This window comes from Columba livia, chromosome 1 (genome assembly GCF_036013475.1).
Source record: "Columba livia isolate bColLiv1 breed racing homer chromosome 1, bColLiv1.pat.W.v2, whole genome shotgun sequence".
NCBI classification, from domain to species: domain Eukaryota; kingdom Metazoa; phylum Chordata; class Aves; order Columbiformes; family Columbidae; genus Columba; species Columba livia.
Window position 1 is genome coordinate 167,465,205 of NC_088602.1, and position 21,361 is coordinate 167,486,565.

General features: G+C 35.6%; 1 protein-coding gene across 4 annotated transcripts in view; it reads left to right on the plus strand.

The window, feature by feature from the left end:
- Positions 1-21,361, plus strand: part of CFAP54 (cilia and flagella associated protein 54) — a 115,661-nt gene that overhangs the window by 91,480 nt on the left and 2,820 nt on the right. For 2 of the 4 annotated variants that reach the window (XM_065043480.1, XM_065043467.1), the window contains 15 exons: positions 152-290; positions 1,203-1,360; positions 1,556-1,741; positions 3,018-3,144; positions 3,350-3,505; positions 4,501-4,609; positions 7,115-7,220; positions 7,966-8,040; positions 8,643-8,784; positions 10,870-11,070; positions 12,201-12,409; positions 15,516-15,701; positions 17,043-17,149; positions 17,983-18,172; positions 19,491-19,568. In XM_065043480.1, the coding sequence (XP_064899552.1) occupies positions 152-290; positions 1,203-1,360; positions 1,556-1,741; positions 3,018-3,144; positions 3,350-3,505; positions 4,501-4,609; positions 7,115-7,220; positions 7,966-8,040; positions 8,643-8,784; positions 10,870-11,070; positions 12,201-12,409; positions 15,516-15,701; positions 17,043-17,149; positions 17,983-18,172; positions 19,491-19,568 (2,169 nt within the window). Of the gene's footprint in view, positions 1-151; positions 291-1,202; positions 1,361-1,555; positions 1,742-3,017; positions 3,145-3,349; positions 3,506-4,500; positions 4,610-7,114; positions 7,221-7,965; positions 8,041-8,642; positions 8,785-10,869; positions 11,071-12,200; positions 12,410-15,515; positions 15,702-17,042; positions 17,150-17,982; positions 18,173-19,490; positions 19,569-21,361 lie in introns of those variants that run through there. The other 2 variants (XM_065043473.1, XR_010468444.1) reach the window with 2 other exon arrangements.

Here is a 21,361-nt window from a genome sequence, read left to right on the forward strand (position 1 = left end):
TTTCAGATAAACTTATGGTTATATTTTTGTCATTATTTGTAATATATCTGTATTAATTTGATGTATTTTGGACAGATGCTGCCCTGTTGCTGTGTTTGTAGTAAACTAGTTGACTCAAAGTGACATTTCTCTTGCTCTTGGCAATTATTAGGACTCCCATGTTGAAGATGTTCAACCGCTTCGCAGTGTAACAGCACAAGATCATATGAATTTGCATTTGTGGCTAAGATGTCGTACAATGTTAGTGACTGCACTAGTAACACAGATACAGGGCGTTGGTGACATGGAAGGTATTGCCTTTTTTTGGCTTAGACTTTTAGAGTAAAATGGGCAAATGAGCCTATTCAGACACAATTCTTATTACAAAGTATTAACATTAATTCTGGGGCTGTATTATCACTTAGTAATTATTTGTATGAAATCCATTCAATGCAATAGGGAGAAGATATTTCTGAGTACAATCTCTCCCTATAGCATGTAAACACAAAGCATTATATTAATGTTCATTTAATGAACATTCCAGTTGTGTGTGGAAAGTTTCAAATGTTCTAGTCTAATTAAGTTAAATAAGTATGCTTCTTTTAAAAAAAAAAAAAATTGTTGCTATATACCTCTAGTTTTAAAAGTCTCAAAAGTGTTTTTTTCCCATTTTTTATATCTACAATACATGAATTTTTTCTGTATACCTTCTAAATTTTTTCCAGATTCTTTAAAAAAAAGAAATACATGAGATACTACAAAATACACTTATTACAGTTTGATTATGAATACTACGTTTTTCATTCCTGAATACTATGAAGCCAGTATAAACTCTGAAGCTCACTTGAATACCAAAATCTCAGTCTACATCTGTAGCCAAACTCTTATTTAGTCTCTTCTGGATATCCTGTGAAGGCTGTTACTATTTTGGAATGATAACTAAGATCAGATTTTTGAACACGTAGAATATGTTTTTATGCTGGTGGCTTACATATAGGAATATATTTGGATGAATGTAAACCAAGCACAGTTTAAAAACTAAGTAGTTTTTCTTTCTTTTGAGAATAAATTCAGGACAAAATCAATGAAATGTTAAATGTGGAATCTACAATGTCAGATTTTCTGTAAAGTTTTAGCGTGGAAGTGACTTCTCAAGAATGCTAGAAGATTCTGTAAAGTCTTTTCTATTGTGTTTTTACTATTCATGTATGCTCTTCTTTTAGAGAATGATGTGGCTGAACACAGAAATGTGATAAAAGAAGTAATACTAGAGGCAGAAGCATTTGGTGATATTGAGAGTCAGGCTGAAATGATGATGCAAGCTGCTATTCTTGACCTGCAAGAAAAACGTCCCGTGGCAGGCATTAAACTTCTTTTGCAGGTTTGAGCACAAAGGAGAAACTGTTCACTTTTTGTTGATGCATTTTTCATGTAGTCAGAACAGCTGATGCCAGCATTAAATAAGCTTGAAATAGTGCTTCTAAAATAGATTTTTTCTCCATTTGTGTGATTTGTCCTCATAAATAGACAGCAAAAGTAGTAACTACTTTGGTTTATGTTGTCTGTGTCCAAACAGAATATCATCAGTTTACTTCAAGAAGATACATTTATTTCCCCTCCGGCTTCTTTGACTCTAGTGAGAAGTATGCTCCTGCTGGCAGACATCCTAACACTGCAAACAGTAGAGGATACTGAACATTGCTCTTCTACAGCAGAACCATTAAACTTACTAGTTTTGGCACATGAGCTTACAATTGAAGCAGTGAGTATATGTTGCTGATTTACACAGCATTTGCAAATCCTTCCAGCAATCTTAATTAATCTCTTCTGGAAGTTATTTTAACAATTTATTAAAAAAGACTATTCTTATTAATTGATCACTTCTGTTTTCCCTAGATTATATAGTGTAAAGAGGTAATTCATTTTACCAAACTTATTTATACTTTGTCATCATGCATCCTCATGTATGTAGCCTGTTGTTTTCATACAGTTTAAAAATACTGAATACTTGCAAAATAGACATTCATATGTGAAAATTAAAAGATGTCGTCTGACAGATGTGATGTGGAGCACTCACTTCTCCCATTTGAACTGAGGGGTATGTTTGTACTCAGAAGCTCAGGGAGGTTGTTTATCTCATAAAATTCCTAACTCTTGAGCATCCATTTTTAAGAATTTAGCTTTTAATCTTAATTTAGAATAATTTGAATTAGAAAATTTATATAAAGTAGCATATTGTTTATGATGTTTTAGATTGACAGATTGTTAAAATCAGAATGAAGAAATCATTGCAGGTAATAATTTAAATAGGCAATAAAAAACATTAAAGACATTAAATCTGTGAGAGGAATGTATAGTAATAAACCATTTACCTATTTGGTGATCCAAAATTAGCTATGCACTCCTGCAGTCTCTACCCTTTCTTGATATATTTTATAAAGAAAAGCTTTTGGATCAAATTTTCTCTTCATATTTCCTAATACAGAAGTTTTATTCATTGAAATATTTGTTCCCCCAAGTAATAAAGAATCATATGAATCACGTCAGACTCAGTCTTCTGCTTGTGAGACTTGCTACCCTTCAAGAGGCTTAACAGTTTACAGAATGTCCCCATCACCTTATTTTCATGAATGAAAAGTTTGACTGGTCCATACATGTTATTTTCTTTTTCTTTTCTGGCCTTTGTTGGATGTCAGATTTCTTTATAGAAATGACAGTTTCTTTCTATGGCTTGGGTCACTGGGGAGATCTATTTCTTAAAGACTGATTTCAGGGAATTTGCTTTCAGAAACCAAAGCCTGACATTAATAAATTTGATCAAGAGTTCATTGAAATTGTTCATTTGCTGCCAAATTCCTTTGCAAATAAAGCAAGTACAAACTGAAGCAAAGGAGTTTAGTAGTATCAAGCCCTTTTTTAGTGCTCTTTCACAAGACACGTTTGATTTCCAGTGTTCTGTGATATCTAACTTGCTTTATCAAACTGCTATTTACATTGCTCTCTGCAACTTGATTTTACAAAGCATAGTCTTTTCATAGATTTTTGTTTGTGGAGAACCCATTGAACGGCAAATAGAAGACAGTACATTGACTTGCCTGGTCCTACCTACAAAAAACATCTACTTGCCACATATCAACTTGCTAGCCCAAGTCAAAATGAGAATCGGTAAGAAAAATGCAAGTCATTATTACTTTTCATTAGGTAACTTGCAGCATCATAAGGTAGTGAAATTAATCACTTGGATTTTTGAGAACTGAATTGTAACTGTAAATACATAGTAGCATTTGTTCTAAGGAAGTTGCTTCTTTTTGCATTAATTGCTTTTCTATTATATAATTTATAAAGAATTGTCCTTTTTTCTTCCCCACAGGACACGCATTAGCTGAAAAAGTAGCATGTACACCTGGAAGAGGAGATGCACTGCAACGGCTACATGCTCTCAAACATTTAGAATCAGCATTGAAGCTTTGCAGAGCATCTGCAACAAAAAAAATAGATATGGAAGCTGAACTTCTTTTTCAGATAGGTAAATAAAACCCTGTTTGTACATGATAATTGACTTCATAGGAAATGTTATGCATGTGGCCTGTCTTAAAATGGCGATTTTTTTTCTGTAAAAATAGAACAGATATGGATATTTTTCACCCTAACTGCAGATCTCTCCTGTGTTTAGTATCACACCAGCACAGTTCAAATATTTTCAAAACTGCAGCAGAACTTCTCCCACCTCTGTGTTATCAGGGATCAAAGGCTGTAGCCAATGAGATTAAGGACACTGCAGAAAGCCAATTAGCTTCTTTGCATCAGTCTGAACTAAAAAGGATGAGAGGCTCAGAAAGTATTTCTAAACGATTTAACAAAGCCTAAATAATCTTATGTCCCCTCAGATGCTGAGAACCCTGAGTTGTGCTTCCAATCAGTGTGTAGCACAACACGCAGGTGCTATCTGTGGAAAGGTTGCCTCATTTTGGTCTTTTGAGCTGTTAGAGGATTTTCTCAAAAGAAAACATTTCTATTCATCATTTCTACTGTCAAACAAAATGCGTACTCACATAAGAATTCCTTGCTGCACTTTTACAGAAAGGGTAGGTGGTGTAATCACTGGTATTGAGAAGATGCTGCCAACAGGCTCTTCTGTTACGGCCAGCTGGCTGTATTTATCCTGCAGCACAGGAGCAGGATACGTGGCCCAAAGGCCACGATGTATGTGCAGCACAGGGCAAAACAGAACAAGCCTCTGTGTGTCCATTAACTCTTCTGTGTATGGTGGTCTTCTAGTTAGGATCACTGCACATTGGGAATCATTACCATTCCAAAGATTGATTATTTTAGCTGCTCTGTGAAGTAATTTGCTATACAAGCATTATGTATTGTGTTTTAAACAAACTGGAAAAGATTTTGCATATCAGGAAGAGGATGATGTTGTTGAGTTTTCCTGGAGGGAAACACAGGTCGGGTCTTACAGGAAAAAAACAATTTAAAAAAAATCTTGCAAATCCACTTTCTATATTTCTTTCTTAGGTAAGGTAGAACGCCAGATAACTGAAGCAGGCAATAACAAGTCATCTCAAGCTGTTGAAACCCTTTTGGAAGCTATAAAACTCAGCCAGCAACATGATCAAAAATTTGAGTAAGAAACTACCTATATAACATTCAAAGTAATTTTAATTACACAAAAGTACAGTTTTTTTGACAGTTTTCTGAGACTTCTGTTATGAAGCATCTTTTGTTTTGGAGAGTCTTCTTCTATTGCATTATAGAAAAGCTACTGTATATTATTTTATTTTTAAAAATGCTAAGAACGTTTAGAAGTATATTTTAGAATATACAAAGTTACAGCTTTCTGTTCAATTTCCAAATTTCTAGCCTCTCTGTCAACACCAGGAACAGAGCAATCAATTAAACGGGGGTTTTATTCCTATTTCAGAAGATGAGCTGTGATCTGCCCCCTTCCAGATAATAGAAATTCAGCTTGAAAAGGTTAGCGGCCAGAAACAGTCAGAAGAACAGAGGCAGAGGGAGCATAGGAAATGTGTTTGTAACAGATATCAGGACAGTGACTTTGGCATTAGTTATCAGCATAGAAGATGCCTGAAGAGCTGAGCCAAGCCAGCCAATAAATTCTGTCAAGCAGCTCCGATACATTGGACTTTAGTTTTTTTTAGTTTCTTGACCAGTCTTAATGAATAATGTGCCATATCTGGTTACGGACAGTGTAAAGGCAGCAATTTACCTTGTTTGTTTGGGTATTCTCTTACTTAAGTTAATGAACCAGAACTCTGAACACAGAAGCAGTAGCATAGTAATAAACCTCTACAAGCAGTCAGCATGATGGAAGATAGTACAGAAATGAACTGTGGTGATGTTCTGCAGGTTTAATTTGCTACGCTGCTATTTAATTTGCTGCTGTCTTTTTACAAGAATGCACAGCAACATCAATGGACCTTGGGTTTCTTATTTTAGAGAACTAGATGTCCTGATCATGCTTATACAAACCCGCTGGTATCTATGGGATTGTTTAATTAAAGTTGTTTCTTGATGTTTCAAATCCTTTCTTGTTCACAAGTCTAGAAAGTTAACTAAATTGTCACAAACTAAGTATAGAACTTGCCATCTTCCTACTTAGTTTGCCCTGTCTTGAACTTTACAGGATTCTTTGTCTTCTGTATTTTGCTTTACACAAGTCATACCAAAGCTGGAATTTGTTGCACTATATAAACAGCCAACTCTGTGCAATAGGTCTCTGTCCAGAATAGTAACTACATTAGCAGGAGGTTGTTGCTATGCTTAGGAAAGCTAATTCATAGGGGAGATCTGGAGAAATCTACAGAGCCAGGAGGAATTTGCATTAAAAGGCTGTTAGAAGCCTATAGGGATTAGAAATGCTGGAGAACTTCTCCAGATACAGTGATTTTCAACAGGTCAAGGGAAGTATTTCTGCCCCTCTGCTCCACTCTGGTGACACCCCACCTTGAGTTCTGTGTCCAGCTCTGGATCCCTCACTACAGGAAAGACATGGACCTGTTGGAGAGGTTCCAGAGAAGGCCACAAAAATGATCAGCGGGATGGAGCAGCTCTGCTGTGAGGACACACTGAGAGAGCTGGGGTTGTTTAGCCTGGAGAGAAGGCTCCAGAGAGACCTTATTGCAGCATTTCAGTACTTAAAGGAGGCTTACAGGGAAGATGGGGCCAGACTTTTCAGCAGGGCCTGTAGCAGTAGGGCAAGGGGTAATGGTTTTAAACTAAAAGAGGGGAGATTCAGGCTAGGCCAGAGGAAAAAAAAAATGTTATGAGGGTGGTGAAGCACTTGAACAGGTTGCCCTGAGGGGGTGGTAGATGCCCCATTCCTGGAGACATTCAAGGCCAGACTGGATGGGGCTCTGAACAACCCGATCTAGTTGAAGATATCCCTGCTCATTGCAGGGGGTGGGACTAGATGACCTTTGAAGGTCACTTCCAACTCAAACCATTCAATGATTCTATGATTTTTGCCTGTTTTATAATACTACTGCAAAAATAACTGAAAGGAGAAGATTGTATAGGAGGAGATCAGGAATTTCTGAGCATAGTCTGTCTGAAGATGTAGAGTATTCTGGTAGAGAACTCAGAAGGTTCCTCAACTGTGCACAATGAAGAAATGAAAGACTGTTTTGGTCACTCCAGGTATTTCTGCTGATTATTGGAAGAGTTTGACTGAGACCTGTATTGAAATTCAGACACCCATGTTTCAGGGAAACCAGGACAAGGGATATATGCCTTAATTTGAGGAAGGAAGTAGAACTCATAAGATTCTGTACAGAAAGATCATTTCCCTTGCAAAATCAGTTTTCTTACAAAATGTTTGCAATTTATTTATGGTATATTTGTTGCACATAATGCAGATTATATTTGACATACTCTTAAATCAATGTGTTCTTTATTAGGCATACCATAGGGATGTTTTAGACTCACTAAGACTTTAAAACAGGATCACATGGCTGTTTGAAAGAAGATACACTTTAAGTAGATGGTGAAGTCTGGATGAATTACTTATTTGGTGAGACTGCCTGGCTAGTCTTACGTAGGAGTCAGACTGTATCATTGTAATGCTTACTTTGATAGTAACATTGATTGATCTCTGTGTTGTTTCTTACAGGTTAATAAGAAGATCATACCTTGAAATAGCACTATTATATTTGCATTTAGCGAGAAATAATGAGGATGTGTCACAGACAGATAAGATGGTGCCTTCCAAATCAAACGTATGTTTTCTATCTTTTGGGTAGCGGCCTCTTCAAAGCAGAACATTGTGCACCTTGCCAGACTATTACTTACAGTGCCTTATAAATCATGCTGATACTGAAAATCCTACTAGAAAAATCACACAAAGCAATCACATAGTACAGCAGTAGAATTTTATTGTTTGATATTATTTCTCGTGTTTATTGCATTGAATGATAACATTTAAAATATTTTTCTGTATAAAATGAGAAGGAACAGAACCAACAGTGTTTTCATTTCTGATTATGTACTCATTAAGTTGTGCTTTGCAAAGAAAACATAAGATTTAAACCTGTTTTTTAAGTGCTAATATTTATACTTTACCAGGTTTCTTTTTTTCACTACAAATGTGAGCGACAGCAAGAAAAATATAAAAGGCTTTAACCACATTAAAGTGGCTAAAAGTCATAGATTCAAAGCATAATGTGTAACATAAAAGAGATAATTAAGATTCCAAAACATGGAAAATTATAGCAAAACTGTATACAGTAGTGGCTGTAGTATGATCTGCTCTGAGAAATTTTTTACAGAAGCAGCCAGTTAGTATGGTCTGGAAATATTTTTCCAATTTTAGGAATTAATTAATGGTTTTACAATCAATGCTGATTTTTACAACTTGTGAATAAAACAATAATTCTGTAAGAAGGAGGACTATTTTCTATATTCAAAATATATTTTAACATAAAACATTTAGAATCCTAATTATGAACTGATGTATAATTTTAGATCACTCCTGAGGAGGCTCTGAAATCAGAAGGCTACAAAGTACAAGCCTGGATTGCAGTTAGAGCAGCTACACAGGTTGGTGCAATATTCTGAAGAGGTGTCTGTTGTTTTTTTGTTTTGTTTTGTGGTGGTTTTTGTTTGTTTGTTGGTTGGTTGGTTGGTTTGGTTTGTGGGTTTTTGTGTGTGTCTTTTTTTTTTTTTTAAATTTCATTTTATGCTACTTACACAAGCAAACAAGACAAGAATTAACTTTTCCTGAAATTTCTGGCAAGAGTCTTATTTGAGGAAATTAAAATGGACACTCTCTGAGTAGTGGATTTAATCTCTCATGGACAGATCTGACTCTGTTTACTTCAACTTTGATTCAGTGCAAATAAAACAGCACACTGCCTGATATGTGTGCACTTGTATTTGACATGTGGGTAGACGTCAGTGGCATCCAGGTGATGATATCTGATTTGAAATCACGTATGCAGTAATTAAGCTGTCAGCAGTAATGATGTATTTAAGTAGATAATGTACCATACATCAGAGAGAAAAAGAATATTTTCCTGACTTTTAAAAATATCATATGTTGAGTAATTAATTTTTTGTCATCACCTTGATACTGTCAGATTTTAAACCTTATATAAATACTGTAGTGAACTGGTTCAGAATAAAATAAATATTATTTTTAGGTCAGTGAGGCTGTGCTTGCTTCTCAGCTATTAATTGGAATGAAGAGTGTTAAAGAACACAGCATGAAGGATGCAGTGCAACAGAAAATCCCAGAATTTGCTTCCATGGATCTTCTTGCTTCATACAGAGATTTCTTATCTGGTATTCCTTTATATCTAGTAATGTTAGAACATTAAATAAGTAATAATACTTAAGTAATACATTTAATATCTGATTTTCATTTATGAAAAATTTTTAGTCACTTTTGGAAAGTAAAAGCAAAATCCTCCTCTTGCATAGCAGTACAAAACATTGAGTAGACCTAATGGGTCTTTAAATATCATGTGCATGTGTTCTATAGGTTAAGAAAAATTGCATTGTTTGCATACTGGGGCTCAGAAAGACAGAGTGCACATGCTGCCATACTTTTAGAAGAAGAGATGGGCCTTTGTTACAGGACTTCCCCAGACTTCTAGAGTAGGTCTTGAGTAGGTATATTAGCTTTTCCTTGAAGATTTCCAGTTTTTCTTTTGATTTTGCAAAGACATGTCAGCGTTGAATAGCTTGTCTCTCTCTCCCCTTCTCCCTCCCAAAAAAACCCCAAACATGAAAACAAACAAACCTTGGAAACTCTTACAAAGTTATCTGTCTGGGTGCTGTATTCTAAAAGTCAAAGTCAGTATAATAATAATAGTAGTAATAATAATAATAATAATAATAATAATAATAATAATAATAATAATAATAATAATAATTTTTAAAAATCACTGTCCAGTCCAATGGATTATCATTTAGAAGTGCTTCCATTAGCTTGGTAGAACTTTGCCTTTGTCTGGTTTATTTAAACCGTCTGCAGTAATTTTATGGTTAATGGAGTTGACGAAAGGGAAGTTTTTGATGAAAAAAAACCCAGTGACACTAGGAATTCTGGGATAATGGTTGCCAGATGTTATATAAACACTAAGGCAAAATATATGTATTTATTTTTAAACTGGGAACTATTAATTTAGTGATAAAATTTTGATTCAGTGGCTTAATTTCGATCATCCCAAGTGACTGACAAAGATTGAATTGTTCTGCCTGATAGTTGCTGGCAAAGCTGAGCAATGTCTGCTTACTCTACAGTGTTTAAACATATGTGTTTTGATTGGTTTATGAAAACAAATGTTGTATGCTAAGACTTTCCATCAATCTGATTGTTTTGTACTAGCTCCATTTGCCTATAATTACAGATCATTTTTTCTTTTAGCAAATGCAGCAGGTGTTTCTCCTGATAGTTCTGTTAGGCAATACAAAGAAGAACAGAAAACGTAGGAAAGCAATAGTAGGCCAAAATATATAAAGGTAAACTGAAATGGAAATGATCAGCACAGCATGCTAAATATTTTCTGTAAAACCATTAGTGAAACACATTGTTTAAGTTTAATCTATAAACAATGTGGCCATTTTAACTAAATTCTCTTTTCACAATTGACAGTGAAATATCAGGAATAATGGAGACATTCAGATTTTGTAGAAGCACGCATAGTTCTTTTCTGGAAGTTAACTATTAAGAATTACTGTAACACAATGCTTTTTCAATTCAGGATGAGAAACAGGAGAAGAATTTGAGAAAGCCATGTCCTAATACAGTAAAAAAAATTACTGAGTATAAGCAGTGATATAGTGATAACTGTACTGATACTTTTTTTCCTCTTTTTGCATAAATATAACTTTTAGGCAGCACTAAAAAAACACATTGTTTTAGTCTATAGTCAAGAATCAAGTTAATTGATGACACGCTTAATATCTAAAAGGGACTGCATTGAAGCTAATGCTAAACATTACAGAGTACCTAACTCTGAGGAGTCCAGGTCAACTTAACTGAGAAGTTCAACTGCTGTAGTTATGACTGATGACTCCTAGTATTGTTTCCGTTCTGTAAAAATCTGCTATTGAACAATTTATAAAAATAATGGCTTTATATTTAGATTCAGAGAGAGTGCACGAGCACCTTGCTCTCTCATCCTTTTAGCTTCTTGCAAAGATCAGTCAGATTCCTGGCCATGATCCGAGAAATATTTTCTTTACTAGTTCAACTAATACTAAAGCAGAATAGAAATAATTTTCCCATTATGAAAAACATAACCAGGTTCACAAGTTGCTCTTTTAGTTACATATTAGTCAATTCCAACATAATGCAGAAATAGCTTTTGAATTGCAGCCATTCACTTAATGTGTATTGTTGAACTGTTATTGGATTTGCAGATGGAGACAATGTTGTCTCTGATAGTCCCGAAGCATCTTCTACTGAAAACAAACAAATCATGCAAGATGAGCAGAGCCAAAGTGAAGGAACAGAAACTCTTGCCACCAAGGCCAGCCAGAAGAAAGAGGCAGTAACTTGGGTTCACTTAATTCACTACCACGGTTATTTAAAAAGACTTTATAACATGAGCTTTCTATTTGGTATGATTTTTTAGTTCCTTCTAGAAAACTGCCATGGGTGAGATACTGTTTTGGGGGGCCAACAGTGTCAAATTCAAAGGCCATCATCTGAGACAGTCTCATTTTGAATCCCTTTAAATTATATAAATGTGAAATAATCTTCACTGAAATCAAGATTTATGTCAGTTTACAAGTGTTGTAAGGGCAGATATTATTACCTTTATTTCATAATTATTCATAAGCCTTCATGATACCAGGAAAAGCATGCCTCAAAACTTAATTGCTATTACTATATCTGAAGCATTTTAAAAAATTCATAATCGAGATTTATTTTTAGTTATAGATACATCAACCTTAAGTCACATCTGTTCAGTTTGATGGCCTGTTTGTGAGAACTGAGTGTAGTGTTAAGTGGGAAGGCTGAGCATTATTGAATGTGTTTTGACTAAAGCGCAGGTTGTTATCTACATACTTGGTTTATTTCACTGTAAACAAAAGATGGTAATAGATAGGACCTTTCAAACAGTAAGAATCCATTAATTTCAGGGCCCTGATACTATGAATCAGTATCATATAGCCAGCTGCTGGATATACAAGTGACAACCTGATAGGTGACAGTAGAACTAGATTGTATATATAGGTGCTGCTTAGAGTGAAACTTCGCTAGTCTGCGCCAAATGAAAGCATTCTACCTCACAACACAACTGTAAGGACAGTAAAGTATCTACAAGTAGGTGTCAAAATGTACATGAATATCTCAGCTGTAGTTACTAGAGTCTAGGGAGTGACTCAGATGATCAGCCACCAGCTGTCTAAACTAGCATCTTAAGAGCCTGTAGAGCTTCTTTTGACTGTGTGGAATAAATATCTGTTTATTCTAGTGTGTGCTTAGGTACCTTGTGAACATACTGATGCTTACACATCTAAACTGAAGTACGTAAACCTTGAAACTGCACCTCCATTTTATGCTATTTTATCGTGTCTAGACAGAGCTTGTTTCCTTATCAGACCTCCAGTGAAAAATTGCAATACAAATACCATAACCTAGTAATATTTAAGGACATATTTTACTATATTTTAAAAATTTAGTAGCTGTAGAAACCTTACTTTTCAATAGCACATGATGATGTAATTAAAATATCTTTTCCAAGATGCCCCTAACTCAGGACCTGGATCATATTCTGCAAGAGCTGGACACTTTAGTTCTGTTTTTGACACAGGGATTGTTCTACGCATAGCAGAAATGCATTCCTTTCTTAAAAAACATTTGTTTGAATATTCAACGTGTTGTCTTGAGAATTTCCCAGAAGAGCTACGTGATGTAGAATTGCTGCATAGCAGGCCAACTGATTCTCTACAGGTACTTGTTTTTTTACTGATGTTTCAAAAATATGTATTCTACTTGCATTTTTCTCAGATTCTTGCTAGTTCCAATAGTGATATTTCTGAGAGAACTATAGAAGAATTGACTTCATTATGCAGAAGATCAGTGCAAAACCAAAATCCTGTGCAAGCAGTGAAGGACGTAGTTAAAAAATGCTAATAACCTTGTGTTATTCATTCCTGCAAAAATGATCTCTATCCCATGCCCAGTGTATTTAGACCCTAGAAGATTAAGCAGAAGATTTCAATATTAGTTAAGTTGGCTCTGTTATTTGGTAGGACTGAGGCTTTTAGTCTTGTAGATCTCCAAGTTTTATATCAAAAATGTCCTGGTATTTGCTTTGTAATTTGTGTACAATCCTCTATATTGTTAATTTGGTCTATAATAAAAACACGATTTTCAAGAAATACGTAATTTGTATTTTCTCAAAATTTACTGAAGGCCTTGCTTGCCAGTTTTTTTCACTGATTATCAGCTGGCAAGAAAATCAATCTTTTCAGATCTCTGGCTGGCAAAGAGCCTATTTGAGCTTTCAAATGTCAGCAGCTCAGATTACATTACTCCGAGAAATCTTGCATTGGCATTCTGGAGTCTGTGCTGACTGTGGGACTTGTATTGAATATTGAGTGGTAAAAGTCTTTGAAGATACAATGTAAAAATAATTGTCTTCAAAGTTTCTCCATCGCACTTCTCTTATTAATTATTATTCTAATACTAAAATATTAAAATGACAGGTTACTTTGTATTGCCTCTGTTGTTTAGTTTTTACCTGTTGTGTTCAGTATTAGATAGAGGTGAGGGAGCCTTGAGGATTGAGAATTTGTTATCTTATGGAAATGAATTAAAATAATTTTGTGAAAGTAACTCTTCTGGAGTTGGTGAACTTTCTGCAGTGTTGGACAGCATATCATTACTCATTTCCCAACAAAGAGCTGACTGTGCCACTGAATAAATTGTAAATATATGGTACGTGACATTTCTAACAGCCATCATATATCAAAAATTATTTTACTCTGTCTGCTCTTCTTTTGACATAATTAGTATTACACTGTCCTAGAATAATAAGCTTCAGAGCTCACTGTCATGTTCGTGACAGGTGCAAGCTGCATAATCATGTGTTAGCTTCAGTGTTGTAGACAGCTAACAAGCATAAAGCTCTTACTTTTTTAATTCTAAGCTTCGCTGATTTTTATCACAATATTTTTAGAAGCTTTAACTATTCAGAGGGCTGTATAAGTTATTTTAAAAATGTTACTGTAATTTGATACTGGGATTTTTAACAGTACAAATAGATATCATTTTTGAGAGAATGATTTTTATGTACAAGGTTGTTTTGCTTACATTTGTCTTTGTAATTCTGTTTTTGACTCTTGAAGTTTTTTTCAGCTCTGCTGAACAAAGAATCCAAATTACATTAAGAAGGCTATAATTAAAATTCTGTGCCCTGTTACATTTTGCACGCTTGTTTTTTATGCCACTCCATGATGGTATGTAGGACTGGAAACAACTAAAACAGTTTTTTGTTTCAGGCTTTTGAGAAAGTTTAATAGATAAATATTTATATCTGTAATTCAGCAACCTTCTGCTTTGACAAGAGCAGTTGTAATTCCTTCATCAAAAAGATTCAATATGGTGCAAATAAAAGATGCAGTTCAGTGAAAAAGAAAATATACCACATGTTTTAGAAAGAAATATATGTTGTAAAATGGACTTTAAAAGCTCTAGTTCAGGGGCATGGGTGTTCGTGCTCTGGCAGGGGGATTGGACTAGATGATCTTTCGAGGTCCCTTCCAATCCTTAACATTCTGTGATTCTGTGTGATTCTGTTCCCACTCCCATATATGTGTTTTCTTATAAATTTGTTCACTCCTTGTGCCAGCAAGATAGTGGGTGATTCATTGCCAAAACTAAAGTCTAAGATTGCGAATGCAGAAGATCCTTGTAGGTGGGTGATCCATGCACAAACACCTCATTGCATTGTGGGTTATGGCCACTGTTACCACTGTCTTAGTGTTTAGAGTCCAGGTGGTACGGATCATCTCCACTTAACTATCCCATGCCATACTGAAGGCATATCCATGTGCTCAAATGCATGACTTCAGCATGCATGACTTCACCTTTATCTTCACTTCTACTATATTTTGATGTGAGATGGGAATGGGCTTTATGAAGTTAGATTATGTCACTGTGAAAAATCCATCTTCTGCTCACCTGGATTTACTGTGCTGTATCGGTCGTGAGCTGTGTTGTCTGAAAATAAAGTGGGTAAAATTCTCCATATTTGTTTTTTTCAGCAATGAGCATTCAAAACTAAAAATGAACTAACTGCCCAGGCAGATGTTTTCATTATTCACATTTTGGAATCAATGATGGAGACACTAACAACCTTTTTAAATAGCTTCAGCATTGCCCCCAAATGTTACTGTTTGGTCTCTTCTAAAAAAAAGCTTTTATTCATGAATGTATGTTGGTTGACAGTATTCCTCCATCTCCTCCCTGGTAGATGATGGCCAAACAGTAACTATTTGATGAATAGCCTGCTAATGTTCCACATACATTGTAGTAAATACGACATAGGACAAATCGTCACAAATTAAGTGACTGAATTTTCAGTAGTTATCGCCCTTAGTTGGTTGCACAGCTAATGAGAAAACAAATAGGTAAAAATAAATAAAACATTAATCTACCATTCAGGTTACTATTTTAATTATCAATATGTATAGCAAACTAATTATTTTTTCAGCCATAAATTTTGTATTGTTAGCATGTGAAATAGTATCTTTTAGCAAAACACGTAATGCCATAAGGAAGATGAGTCAAAGGTGACAATCTTTGTTACTGTAGGTGTCTGTAAGTCACCCCAGAGGTCCTTTGCATTACCTTTAGAAATGTCTTACCATGTGAACTTTAAAAAGCCTTAACTTGTTAAAATGGACACCTTTTAAAATTACCCATTTATCTAAATAAGTGTATATTTGTGCAGGAGTGAAAGTCATACCAATTTTAGTACACAGTAGATTATAACAGATTTTGCATGGTACAGTAGAAAAAATACAATTTAAAGTTTTCTTTTGTGTTTCAGATGTCTCTTGAAATTACTGGAACTACACCAAAGATGTCATGTGTGAGAAGAGCTTCTCCTGTTTCTGTCACTGTAGAAGCAGATAGGCAGATGGAGAACAGGGCAGCAAATGCTTCAAATAAGGAAATTAACATTCAGTGGTACCTTCCTTCTCTGGCAGGGCCATCAAACACTTCAGAGACTAAGGTATAACTACACCAAAGCAGTTCCTTAGGTATTGGAACAAATGAAGTCTCATTTCCAATGAATATTTGTGTTGAGACTGATCAGCTTTTCAATTGAGTTATATTATACATATGCCAACTGGCACACTGGACAGCAGGGACCTATAGATTTACTCTGCCGCAAACCTGCTATGCGGGACAAACAGAATTCCTTTACAATTTTTTGGTGGCAGGCCAATGAAAGACTTTGTTGACCACATAGAGCTTCCAGGCCATGTTGTATTCACACCTTTTGCAGGTCCTTGATGTCTTTAAGACCTCACTCTGTTAAGTTTGGTTGGAGCTGACCAATACATTCAAACAATACAGTTTAGTGGGAGGCTGTTGGAAAAGCAAAGATACACATATACAGGGAAAACTGGATTTTGTAAACCTCATTTCCCTAAGAAATCAGACTAAATGTGAAAGATGAGGGAGGCTGGAGGGTTGTGGGAAAGCAAGAGACTAGGACATGGAATTTGCTTTATTTTTAAACAAGAGAACAGCATGTAAGTAAAATTTCTGCTACCGCAATAGAAATCCAGGATCTCCAAACTTTCTGGCATAGCAGATCAGTGACAGATTTTCTACTAGACCCTTTTCATCCCTGTTGGTAAGCTGATAGAAGCCCTGTGAAGTTAGTGCAAATAATGTACTTTTCAATACAGCCTTGCAGGTTACTTTGGTATGACCTTACAGATCATGAGAAATCCAGAAAAAGAGAGATCTTGAAAATAACTAATATATGAATGCCATATTCTTGACATTCTCCACAGCTACCACTAGGAAGCATATTTTAGATCATAATAGCAAATTAAATCAGTGAAAGATGAGAGCATTCTATTTCATTTCCTTCTGCTCTTATGTTGATACAGTTTTATTAGATGGTGAGTTAGGTGCACTTTGTGGATTTAAACCTAGTATGATGCCAGCTCTATAGCAAATATAACTAATTACAGAGGGCCTTTGGAAATTCAGTAAAAGCTATCTGTTCAGCCTACCTGAAGTTGGAACTTTGGACATGAACATAAATGGGATCGATTGACCAGGATCATGACATGACTGGGATTTTGGTGGTGACTCCATAGGTCAATTTTCAAACCCACATAAATGATATCAATAATTAAATTGTTTTAACAACTGTAAAAACTGAGTAGAGTACAAATTCATTTTAAGTGACATTCTTCCCTTTTTTGAAAATCAGTTATTGAAGTCTCAATCAGTACACTGTATTTCATAGTTATTATAATCTAGTATCACTAAAATAGCTCAGGTCTACTATACCATACTACATTACAGCTCACCTATTCCATCTCTTTTACAGGTTTTGCTGCTTTATGCTTATAATACTAAGCCCATCAAGATTAGTAACATTAAGATTTTCAGTTCAATGTCTATGTTTTCAGGCCACTTGTGGATTCCATTGGCTAGGTAAATAATCACTGACTTCATCACGTTATTTCATGCTATATTAAAGATCAGTCAACCATTTAGGATGGGAGGAAATAAAGTACAAAATATCAAAGAGCTGCAAGTCTTTGAAAGCATATATTTTCTCTTTTGAGAGATTTTTCACTATAAAAACTGTAAGATGCTGTACACAGCGTTGAACCCATCCAAACATAAGCCTTTTTAGTATATTAGCATTTTAGTTTTGATTCTGAAAGAACCGAGTAACACATGCTAATTATATTACACTGGCATAGCAATGTAACAAAACACTAGCAAATCTAAGCAGCAGTCCCAGCAATGAATTCACATTCTCTCACTGGATCAGCTGCTTTCTCATCCCATATTACAACTCTGAGCATGCAAGAATTCTTCTCAGGTATAGCCCCAGACTCAGCCCTTCATTTTACATCCTATGGTGGTTTTCATTACTCCCTCCTTGGCATTCATCTGGCCCCAGAATTTTTGGAACTGCTGAGCAGGTGGAGGGGGAGAATAAGAGTCCAAGAAGAGCTGCAGCCCTTGCCACCTAGTTTGTCAGCCCACTTGGTGCTGGTTGGATGAGAAAACCTTTTCTTAGAGAGGCATACTTCAAATACTTACAATTTTTAAGGCAAAATGCTAATGCATCCCATATTTCCACTTCCTTTAACGGAAAACTTATTTTGTAACATTATGAGATCAGTCTTGAAATGAAAGCCAATGTAGAACCTAATCAATATGTAATAAAAGCTACGTCAGTTTAATTATAACCTTGAAACAGCAAATATTGTTGCTTTATACCAGCAATAATGAAAAATCTTGTATTATTTCAGAATTATTTCTTTACGGGAGGAATTATCTAATCTAAAGCAGCAAGTTGAAATGTTGATGCAAAATTCTAAAAGCTTGTCTTCAGCTTCAGAACCTATGAGTTTTCTTGGACAAAGTGAAACTTCAAAAATAATTCTGTCAAAAAAACCCAAAATGAATGCTGCAAAAGTGCATCTTGATGAAAAAACAGAAGTAAGTGAGAACAGTTCTGCTCTTAAATATTTCTGACAGTCTTTTATTTAAGATGTCTGTTTTGTGGAAATAAATGACAGGTAACTTAGAAGGCAGACATATAAGATTAAACTTTCCTCACCCCTTTCAAGAAATGTTGAAATATTTTCACTTTCCATCTAATATTTAACTTTTTATTTTCCTTATTACTGCTTGTCACTTTACAAAAATATCTGGCATCTTCAACCTTCCACCTGAAAATAAAGGCTACATCTTCGGGTACATCATTTGAAAATTGATGCCTGGCACAGCATCAAATTAGCATGGCAATCAACCCAAAAGTGCTTTTTAAAAATCAGTCGCACATCTTCAATGCAAAATGGGCAGTGATGGTTTCTGAAGTAAGAACCTTCTAATAACATTATTGAGAAAGGACTAAAGCTGGCAGTGAATTTATTTGCATTTTCTCTACGCCACCTTCCTCTTTTCTTTTTATTAGCAAGGCTGAATATGGTCCACAACCAAATGACTCCCCTCACATACACACACAAAAGAGGTAATTTCAGAATTTTCCATGTGGGCTGTTTGAGATAATGTCATTGGAACAGAACATTGCCACAGCATAACTGCTGCTTGATAAATGCCAAGGCAAAATAGACGTTTATGTTCAAAGTGGGAGACATTTATCATGTGACAGGATTCTCTTTATATCTATTATATGAAATGATTAATGATGTAGAGGCTGTCATTTTGTCTGATGGATGCTGTGAAACAGTGACAATTGTGCGCTGTGCCATTATTACAAGGCTGTATTTTGACCATCTTGGAGAACAAATGATGTTTTGGCCAATCACAGTGTGTTTGGGAGGGTAGACAGAGCTGTCCTTTAGTGGGTGTTTCTGATTACCTGAAGGGTTTTGCTCAGACTTTCATTAATATATCTCAGTAATTGGAAAAACAATGTTTAGAATACTAATCAGATTAACATGCCATGCATTATACATGTATAAATATCATCTTGTCAGAGTGTTTGTTTAGAACGTCTTCAGTAAACACATAGCAGAAGAATGCTCACTCGCTGGGTTTAATACCTGAGCCAGGGGGAATTTTGTCTCAGTAGAAACTCCAAGGTTTGGGCACTTGTGTTTGTACAGCAAACACAACTATTTGTGTTGCTGAAAATTTATATTCATCAGCTAAGGTTTGTTTTGCTGTGAATTCAACTAGAATAGCCTAAAACTTGATTGTTCTGAAAAATTCGGTAAAGCCAAGCCATCTGTTAGCTTATCAGAGGAGACTGATAGTACAGCATTTGTTTTTTCTTGTTTTATACCACTAGGAAATGGCTAAAAGGTGTTTATCTGAAGTCAAAGCACTGCTGTCATCTGTTCCAGCCCTGTCCTTGCCATTAACTGAGGTATGCTATTCTCATTAATAAGAAAAATCTGTTTTCTAAAATAAAAATGTTGTTCAGTTAAACTGAAACATGGATTATACCATTAAGTATCTTCTCATTTTTTTCTCATACATTTTTTGCACTTTTGGTTGGGGATTTAGTTTTTCCTCTTTACAAATAAAATACCAACGTGCATGATTACAAACTGTGAACATCTTTACTGTGCATCAGAGTAATCTTTTTATATGTACAAAAATGTATTAAAAATGAATCTCACCCACAATAGGTTCATCTGGTTTATCTACTATTCTCTGGTCATTGTTTACACAGACTCCAGTGAATTTCCATGATGCAGTTGCCAAACGCAATTTCCTTCCATGTCTGTGTTTTCACAGTTATTCAGACTTTCCTCCTATTTTCTTTAGTTCTCTCTGCCTTGCCCATGACATGTCCTTAAGGTCAGCATGCCACTTTTTTGTCTATGCTGTTGTATTCATCTTGCTACCCAGTTGCAGTTGGTATCCCAGAGACAATGGGAACTGGCTCACAGTGGACAGCAGAACTGTGCAGTGTTCTCAGCCAACCTAGGGAGATCAGGAGAGGACCACAGCTGCCAGAATCACAGAATGGTTGGGGCTGGAAGAGACCTCTGGAGTTATCTAGTCCAATGCCCCTTGAAGATACCAGGTTTCAAGGAACTCCAAGGAACTCCTACTAATCCTCAAATATCTTGCCTGTAATTATTCACAATAGAATGATAATAGACAAGGCATCCACTGTACTCTTATTTTCCAGTCAGGTAGCTCTTCCTACCAGAAAAGAATTCCAAGTTTTATCTGGGAACAGTTCAGCTAGTGGCCTATTACAGAAGAAAGAATCTGTAATGCTGTCCAGTGCATCTTGCGGTCTGGTACCTGGGAGTACCTACCTCCCTCTTATACATATTGCACCATTCTTGCCACCTGAAAGTGTCCCCCAAAGGACTCTCAGACCTTCATATCACTCAACCTGGCTTTATCAAGGCATCAAAATACATAGCCATTCATTTTGCAATGCAATACTTTCCACAGTCCCACTGAAATATCTTCCATGGAGAGAGGATTATGAGATACCCAGGGAAAGCTACAGCTGAGCTTCCTTAGAATTACATGGACCTCCTGGACCTCTTTTAAATTCTTATGCATCCCTCCTCACTTTGCCTGCTTCTTTTTTTGGGTCTATGATGAATGTGAGGGAGCAGATTTAGTGATGTCCTTCCTGTAAGAATGTGATGTTAACTGCTCTGTTTTATTCTGCTTAAATGCCACAACAAGCTAAAATGTTTCAACAGGTGGAACAAAGGGCTTTTCATCACAAAGTTTCAGATAGAGGCTTCAAACTAAGGTCCTATTAGATAAGGAAGATTTGGTTAAGTGAGTGAAGCCTAATCCTTCAAGATGCTGAGTATCTTCATTCTTCTCTGAAGGAAACAGAACTTGTAGAGTGCTCCGTGCTTTTTTATGTATAATGTATTTATGGGTAGTATTTCCAAACATTCAAATAAGTGGTGTGTGTGCACTACCCAGTCTTCTTGGCTAGAGGTGGAAAGCTCAGAGTTGGATGATGTATACTGCAGGGTAGTACATTCCCTTTGTTTTCAAGAATGCAGAAGACAGCAGATATGTTGCTTACATGTAGTTTTAGATCATCTTTCCGCACCACACACTTTTTTGTTGCTGTTCTTCTTGTGAATTAATTGGACAAAGTAATTTCTAATTTGTGGTATTTGTTTTCTCATTCTCTGAGCTGTCACACTTTAACTGCTGTCATGTTTC